At 35.9% G+C, this 8,917-nt stretch overlaps 2 protein-coding genes across 2 annotated transcripts in view; one reads left to right on the top strand and one right to left on the bottom strand.

Annotated features, from left to right (window-relative positions):
* Positions 1–918, top strand: part of LOC137969347 (F-box and WD repeat domain-containing 11-A-like) — a 19,896-nt gene extending 18,978 nt beyond the window's left edge. Inside the window, exon 11 of the mRNA XM_068815546.1 lies at positions 1–918. This exon is cut by the window's left edge and continues 575 nt beyond it. The gene's annotated coding sequence lies outside the window, so the exon portion shown is untranslated.
* The window catches only part of LOC137969348 (forkhead box protein J1-B-like), a 9,037-nt gene extending 335 nt beyond the window's left edge, over positions 1–8,702 (bottom strand). Inside the window, exons 1-2 of the mRNA XM_068815547.1 lie at positions 7,644–8,702; positions 1–3,229 (exon numbers count right to left, since the gene is read on the bottom strand). The exon at positions 1–3,229 is cut by the window's left edge and continues 335 nt beyond it. Of these exons, the coding sequence (XP_068671648.1) occupies positions 2,456–3,229; positions 7,644–8,084 (1,215 nt within the window). The 5' untranslated portion in view covers positions 8,085–8,702 and the 3' untranslated portion in view covers positions 1–2,455. The remainder of the gene's footprint in view (positions 3,230–7,643) is intronic.
* Between the last annotated feature and the right edge of the window lie 215 nt (positions 8,703–8,917).

Raw genomic sequence — 8,917 nt, 5'->3', positions numbered from 1 at the left:
TCCATTATGGCAGAATTTAAAGCTGTTTGGGTAATTTTGTATTTTCTCTTTAAAGATGGTACATGCAGTTGAAGTTCGAGAACCATGGTGATTGTAAATATTTTATTTTTTTAAGCCTTGCTCTAAGGTTTTTATTAAAAATAGCAAAGCTTTTAAATTATTGTACATTTCAGTTTTTATTTACAGAAACATCAAGGGTTTTTTCTTCATGAAAAAAGCTTGATCTTTCAAACATATCTATACCTTCTCCAAACCGTATATAATTTAACTTATGAATACTGTCATTCTTATGACTGATTTCACTCTGCTTGCGTAACCCTCACAGCTTAACAGCAATGAGAACTTAGTTAAGTTTTTGAAAGGTGATCACAAGTTTCCCTGAACCAAGATATATTTCTTGGAATATGATTAATAAATTACTCACTCACAGGTGCAACAACACTATAACAATCGCCATCATAAATCAGGGCTGAAAAGGTTCAATGTGTCCAAAAAGGTCTACTTTACCACTTTTTGTGCTTCAAATAACTCAGCCTAATTGTTTAATACAAGCAGTCAAGTATTCAAATAATGGTTCAATTGCATTGATTTTTCTTCCCAAGCTCATCTGTTTGTGATGGGTCTAATGGTCAATAAAAAATTATTTTATAGCCTCTGACCCTTTCTGAACATTTAAGGTAAACATTTGAGTGTATTGATTGGCAATCACTTTCTTGCTTTGATTTGAGTTGACGTTGTTATGTTGTATTTGTTGCACCTTAAATAGAATTTAAAATAATTAATTAACTACAATATATCACAACACTCTGAATAAACATTATAAAAATACTGCTTCAAAGACAAGAATTATATCATGGTAACAGCTTTAACTCTCTATGTACAAAATTAAAGATCTCTTTAAGAGAATGATCATGGCAACATTAGTGAGTGATTTTTGGACTGAGTCCATTAGGATGAACATTTTGAGGCCAGTTCAGAAATGCGTCTAATTGGATGCACAGATGCATTGTTAAGAGGTGGGTCTAAAAACACAGGTCAGATTCCACAGGTCAAGAAAAGTGATGAACAACTAAGCCAAACGTTTCCCATAAACCTGAAACAACATTTTTGTAGAGTGATTAGGGCTGGGAGACAATTTTGGTGTTGTTTATTAATTTTGTCTCTAGAGCAGTGACAGGTACCCTGACCTGTGGAATGTGACCTGTGTTTTAGACCTGCCGATCATTAAGTGTCCCCTTGTTCTTTCCTCCAACTTCAACATCACTCGTGTCTCGGAATACTCTCAGACAGTTATTGTCACAAAATGTCCCCCAAATGCTGCTCCTCCCGTGAGGGTAAAAAGCTGCATTTTCCCTAGCTAAAAATAGCGGTATCCCTTATGCTATTGTCAGAAATAGGTTGCAACGGGTTAGACTTCAGAGGACACTTGCGTGCATCTAATTAGGCTGGTTTCTGGACATTAGTGGGCCAGTTACCAAAATGGACAGAAGTATTCAATACTTTTGAGTAATACTATTTATTATCATGGATAGTGAGTTAAGCCTGTAAGGGAACAGCAGTTATTGCCTGAAGAAAGCAACTCACTGTACATAATAATGATAATAACAAATTAATACTCAATGGGTGAATAATATTGTTATTGGTTTGCTGAATCAACGGGTTGTTAAATGACTTGAAACTATTATTGCTCCATTCTCAACTTGCACAAATCCCATAATACACCTCTTTTACCCCTAGATTTTGCATAATCATTGTTTGCAATTTCTTCTGGGACATGAAGATGTCGCAAAAGAAATCGAAAAACAATGCCTATGAAATTGTTTGGGCAGTAAAAGGTGTATTATGGGATTTGTGCAAGTAGAGAATTGTTGTTTAATCAACCCTTAGATTTTCAGGAGTGATCAGTATGTAAATTCTCCTCACAATTTCAACGAAATGTGAGTGAGAATGAAGATTACTATCAGCTTAAGAGGTGTGATCTTGAAATAACACCACATTCTCATCACTACCCAACAAAGAACTCTATGGTACTGGTCGGGAGAATGAGGGTTTCAATCATGGGATTGAAAGGTTTAAGAAAATATTATCGGCTTCTTTTGGTCTTTAAATGGGCATGCCTAATAATTACGTTACATTGTAATGCTTTTGTATAACCATCAGAACAATAATTTAGACACTGTCAGATAGAATGCTCTGTTATTTCCCACTTAAAGCATTTTGTCCTTGTAACACATCTGTCAGCTCTAGTTAATTTTTCTTCAAAATTAAGGCACCTTTAATCCTTTCCATCCTTAGAGTGGAACTTAAACGGTTTAATGTCAATTAACTTTGCACACACAAATCCCCAATCTTTGAAAAAAACTCTCCTAGGTGGCCATGGTAATGCATGTAGTGTTGGAACGATAGAAAATCATTAATTATATCAACTCTAAACTGTCAATAGCTAGCTAAAACATTACCAAAGACCATTGTTATTACCATCTAAATCAAAGTAGCTGTCCATATCATTTCCCGTCTCTGCCCATGGATGCTCTTCTTCATACATCAGGGGTGGTGAAGGTGGCATGTTGAACACAGAATGTGCTGCATCTGTTAAGGTTGTCGGAGATGGTGTTCCTAGGTTTTCACGAGGTGGAAGCAGTCCGATTCCCCTAATTGTTAAGTCTAAGTCAGGTTCAATTTCAAAGTTGTCATCATGATGATCTGTGCTATCGTTGGATGGTGAGGGGCTCAAGCATATTGGTGTTGTTAATCCAGATGGGTCGATTGTTGATGGCACTGAACTTTCAAATGCGATGCCATGTGCATCTGCTATCTCCCTTATGCTTTGATCAATTTCATCATTTGTAAGCACTGTCATCCAACTGAATTCTTCTTTTATTCCACCAGAAAATGGTGCAATTTCTTCCTCCAAAAACATGTCTTCTTCATCACTCTCCCTTTCCACTTTTATTTTGACTCCTCTAAATTTCTTTTTTGCTTGTGGTTTAATGTCATGTTTGAGACTATCAGATGATCTTTTATTTGACACCTTTTTGCATGGCTTTGAAGAACTCTTTTTGGACGGCTTTTGGGTATTAACTCCTCTTCTGCGCTTGAAAACACCATCTACAAACATGTCTGCATATGCAGGGTCAATTTTCCAAAATCCACCCTTTCCTGGCTCATTCTTGTTTCTGGCGACTTTCACAAAGCACTTGTTCAGTGAAAGATTGTGACGGATTGAATTCTAAAAAAAAAAAAAACAATAACATTATCATGTGTGCATAACCCAAAAAGTAGTAAATCATGGACCTCTTTGACCTGACTTAACTATAGATTCTCTTTTCAATGTGGTGGTGATTTTTTTTTCAAACATAGCCAAAGATGTTTATTCCAGTTTTATTAATTATAATTTATTGTATGAGAACCAAGGTAGTATTAACTAGTTGCTCAAACTAGCTGCAAGAACACCCTTTCTACAAGAACTTGCCACTCAATGACTACGGCATCTGACAGGTGTACAGAGGTTGCAGTGAATCCTGGGTAGGACTCTGATTTTTCAGTTGTCCTTTCGCCCAGTGCCAAACAACTAGTTTACTATCTTCCTCATGGCCACATCACACCTAAACCATCTACAGTTGGAAGAAAAGTTTTTGAGGAGGTTATTAAGGACATTGCGTACTATTGTTATTGCGCATATGTTCTGTGCATCTCAAGATACTCGGGTTTCCTATTGGTGAGCATCACCAATACAAGGATGTTTTTACGTGATGTAAAACTATCCGGAGGAAGTAGATCTTAGTAGGTAATTACTCTTGGTATCCAAAAAGAAAATTGGGGGTAACCATGCATTTTTGAGAGATAATTAAGTTTCAATTTGAGAACGAATGCCATACATTGCTTTGTATTTCAAAGCTTTTTACAAATATTATTCATCAGTTATCTTTGAAAAATGTGTGGTTATCCCCAATTTTCTTTTTGAATTTTAAGATCTAAATTTGCTGCATAATCATAAACCTGGGCAAAATACTTAAAGACATCTATCTTGGGACACATTGGTGATTTATTGCTAGATCAGCAGCCACTGCCCTGTTTTTCCATTCCATGAAAGACAATTGTCTTGTAGTTTAAGCCCAGTGGTGCCACAATAAGGCTTTTTCTTCTTGCAGGTATATTATGTTTAGGAATGATTCTAAAATAATGTTTTTGTCATTATCACCCTCATATAGTTTCACATTGATTAAACTAATAATTATCATCATGGTAGTGTTCCTTCCTGTCTCAATAGTCTTGAATTTTCCTGAACACCACTAATGGATAAAGGTGCTATTATGATAATTATTTCACTCAAGTATTTTACAAAAAATTTAATTTTATTGTGTTAAATTATGCAATAGGTACAGTACAATGACCAGTGGAATTACACTACAAAGCTGACAGATAAAAAGCTTTCCCTGAGGCACCTGTAGGGAGTTTTAATTTCACTCCTTCTTCCTGTACGTAAAATACAACTCTGTAGAGTCTTCTCAAATCAACCTAAGAACTAACCAAACAAAAAACCTAAAAACTATCCAAAAAGAGTGCAGGTCTTTATAGACGAAAAGACATTGATATTCTTCTTATTTGTGTCTACACAACTACATTCCATATATAATATTCTTGCACAACTGCTATTCTGACACCAGAGGGATTCCATTACAAAAGTCAGATAAATAGCTTTCCCTGGCAGCTGAAGAAATTATTAGTTAAAAATGTTTGCATGCAAAGGTTTTTTTGTGAAATTCAAGGGAAGTTGATCCTTGTTGCTATGCAAATTAATCAGAGTAAAAATAAACTGACAAATAAACACCTTGTTTACTGTCATTCCCATTGCATAGCGATATGTTTGAACACTAACAAAAAAACTTTGATTTAAGATGTTGTTGTAGAGTTAAAAATTGATTATGATTACATTGTATTTACCATTTATCATTCCCTATGTGTACCTTAAGATAATACAGAGTGTTTTGACTTGAGAACGTGAATCAAACATACTACCTTGAAATGACTTATGGCATTACAATGGGTTGTTCTATTAATAGTTGCAATGTTTTTACTTCAAACAGTTTGTGGTCAGGATTATCTGTTATCTTACTGCAGAAAAAAGGAATTTGCAGCTTTGTCGTCTAGCAGCCTTAACTCTTCCTTATTAATAAACTCAACAGAAGCCCAATGTGATTTTCTACTCTAATCTGAAAGCTTCAAATTTTTCTCTTCTTTTGATTCCCTGTAGTCTATCAGAAATTAGCTTTTGTGACTTTAGTGCTTGAATTGACTTGGTTTTGCATGAATCAAGTTACCCAGCCTGAGTTTCGTACTTGCTTCTTTAAATACAGGTATACAAAAGAGATGTTTTGGGTGAGCTAATTCCCTAGATATGTTAACACTTTCCCATTCACTTCAAAGTACACATTTTACTTCCTAAGTATGTACTTATAAGAAAACCTTTTTAGAAATATATTCTGAGAGTTTTACAGTGATTTTCTTTATAGGGCAGTAAATTATTTGAACCATAAAATCTAAGGCTTCAGTCTGCTTTCAATCAGACCACATCTATCAGGGAACTTAGTTGAGTGACCATTAGTTTTTGAAATGCTATAGATGTTACACAAGCAAGTGTAACTTGTTTACATTTAAGTCTCAAGTTAGTCTACAGTTTTTGAGCATGAGTTTGTTTCCGCGAGGGTATAAAATGCCAGCTTCTTCTTTTGTTCAGTGTGCAAAGATCTGGAAAGTATGATTGAAAAAATTTTCTTGGAAGCAGTGCTGTAGGCATCACATTTCTTGAAAACTCTCCATGTCAAGTTGCAGGGTGTTTTTCCTTCCTTGAGGGTCCTTACAAATTTTGAAATCTCTGTCTTGTTTTGCCTGTTGGGATGTTGAAAAGGTGATAGGCTATGTTGTTTCTGTTCCATTCTTTGAAATTTGAAGCCAGATCTTACGTATGGTTCAGTTGTCACTGCCACTTTGTTATAACCACATTTATTTGGAGATAATCTTCTACCCTTGCACGTACATTCTTCCTTTCTTCTGCAGTTGCAGGTGATGGAGTGGTGTTCATTGAGAGGATCATTTTGTTGTGGGTACAAATACTGCTTTTATGTTAGGCATGCATGAATAGCTAAGTTTTGGTATTATAATATTGTCTATTGATGATCTTGTTGTGCGATTGTTCTTTGGGAAAGTATTTGTCACCAAGGAGGAACATTTTCTTTCCTAGATTTATTTAATAATTTGTGAAACATTTTTTCTCTCTATATAGTAATGGAATACTTTTTTTACAGAAGGTTTACTACAATAATAAAAACTCAGACAGAAAGCATTTATTTTGAGTCACTCCATTACATAAGCTAGGGACATAAAATATTGAGAAAATTAGTACTTTGAGCAAGAAATGTTTGACTGTTTTCCAAAGTAGAAAACTGATATTCCCGTTAATGACAGGGGCACGTGTGGGATTTTGTTTAAGGCTTGCAAAAAAACAATATGATTTTAAGAGCTTATTATTTATTGAGCATGTATCTAATTTAAGAAAATCTGAAAAATTATTACAGCAGTGAGGGAGGAGAAAAAGAAATCCTATTTTGAGACATCATTTCCGTTTTTGTTTCCTTCTGAGTTTTTTCAAGATAGTACCTGATGATACATTTAAAAACACAGAAGGGGTCATTTATTTCATGCAGGGATTACGTAAGTTTTCCCTTGTTCTCCTTTTGCAAGCAGTATATATTCTAGTGACCTGAAGGGACAATTTATAAATAGATGAAAACATAAAAAATTTGCATCAAAGAATCATTAGGAAAAACTGTAAAACTTAAGGCTGTCGGAAAATGACAAGGTAGATGTGGAATGATAAGTTGTCGTTTCGGTTTTCATTTGAGCACCATTGTTCAGAGCACAATGGGTTTCAGTATTAAGTTCACTAATGTGACTTTCTTTAATATTCACAGAACGAAGCGGAAACAAAAGTCCGCCCCCGATTCTGTAAAACTTTATTTGAATAAGAAAAGGAAAAGTGATGTGATGACAAGTATTTTTCTTTTCTCTTGGAAGCTTTACTGAAATTCAAATTTAATATGGCCATTAACAACTTTGAAGCCATTATAAATTTTGATCTCAAAAATGGAGACTTCAAGAGACGTTTTTATTTTACTAGACAGGAAAGCCGCAATAAAAAATAAGTAATGCGAGTATTGTTGTCTAATCCATTTTCATTGCAAACTCTTAAAGGAAATCGGCTGCGACAAGAGTAAATAAAATAAATTCTTGCGTTTGTATACCAAGCCATAATTTTAACAATTTTTTGGCACACAAATTTTGGGACCCTTGGAATACAATATAGAACGTTTGAAAAACGCGAGTTTTCCAAGATCTTTAAATCTCAAAAAAACTAGCCAAACTAACAACTAGAATTGAGGACAGTTATCGACATGGCACCGTTAACGAAACATCTTTATCGCTGATGGTGTGAACTAATAATAGCATCTGTCTAATAAACATTTTACTACCAAGAATATGTCTAACTCGCTAAATAAACAGCGAACAAGAAGGAAAAATACGTTTTCGCTCCCGGGTTATCATTGTTTGGAAAACAGGAAAAAAGAAATCACGTTACTGCATACCTGCCACGTAGGATCCGCAATTCTGTAATACATGAAATTCTCTTTGATCCACTTGTAAATGGCACTTAAAGTTATCTTGGTCTTGTTAGTTTCTCTCATGGCCATGCAAATTAATGTGGCATAGGAATAAGGAGGTTTTTGGCTTGCATCGGTTTTGTAATCAATGTTTGGTTCTTTACGGATGATTTCTTGCTTGCATCCATCGCTGATGTCGCTGCGGTCGTCCGAATCACATGAATTGGCCGAAGGGCTGGGTGATGCAACCAAACTTGCCGTCGGTGTGAGGTCCTGTACACTAATACTGTGCAGCCATTGAAGATTGGTTAAACTATCATCGAGCGACGATTTGTCGTCTTCTTCATCCGTAGGGTTTTTAGCTTTCCAATTTGCTGCAAATCTCTCAGCGTATGATTGAACTGCGACCGGCATTTTTTTGTTCATAATATAGACGGAGAACGTGTGTCCTCTAGTACTTGCCAAATATACAGAATGCTGGTTGCGGACTTTTAAAGATTGCGCCACCTGTAGATGAAGTCTAAACTGCTCTTGTCGACGTCTACAATTCCTTTCTTTCCTGCACGTCTTTCTTGCCGTCAAGCTTTGAATGTTCCAGTTGATTTCACACAGTAATCTATTGCGTCCTCTCTCCCGCACGTACTTAGTCGAGTGACTCAGTGTCTGTTTTAATGCAATTTCGAATGCAAAGTACCCCTTGATGTTCCAATCAAGCGATCAACTCGCACGCAATTTTACAACCTTTCGATTGTCTACAAACCCACGAAAACTGCAAAGATTTAGGCATTGCCAAAGGATGAAGTCCTGATCTCGCCGGATAAAATAATTGTTGTGAATTTGTCTGGACTGAAGTAGACAGAGTTCTTTTGCAAAGAAGCGCTTAGATCAAGTCTAGACTCCTACTCGAAAGCCATGCTTATTAAGATTGTGCGGCTTGTTTAGCTGGTTGACGTCCTCAGGCGACGAAATTGTACCCCTCTTGTGTCCTTTCCCGTTGCGAGTGAGTGCAGGTTACGATCGTTGTAAGTTAGCGAGAATAAATGTAATGAATGAGCATTGTGGACGAGTTTTTGTTCTCGTCCAACTGAATTAATCAAAGTAACAAAGCGATATAAACAACTTTTTGCAATGTCATTGGTGAACTCGTTGCTATGAATTAATTTACATTATCCTTCGACGCCGAATGCGATATTTTGATTGGCTGTTATGTTGCTATGACCCCGGGTTGTTTATGTCCCTCAGCGCATGCGCGAAACTGA

This window comes from Montipora foliosa, chromosome 9 (genome assembly GCF_036669935.1).
Source record: "Montipora foliosa isolate CH-2021 chromosome 9, ASM3666993v2, whole genome shotgun sequence".
Taxonomy (NCBI): Eukaryota; Metazoa; Cnidaria; class Anthozoa; order Scleractinia; family Acroporidae; genus Montipora; species Montipora foliosa.
The sequence above is the reverse complement of the archived record's forward strand: the minus strand, read 5'-3'. Positions and strand labels throughout refer to the sequence as shown.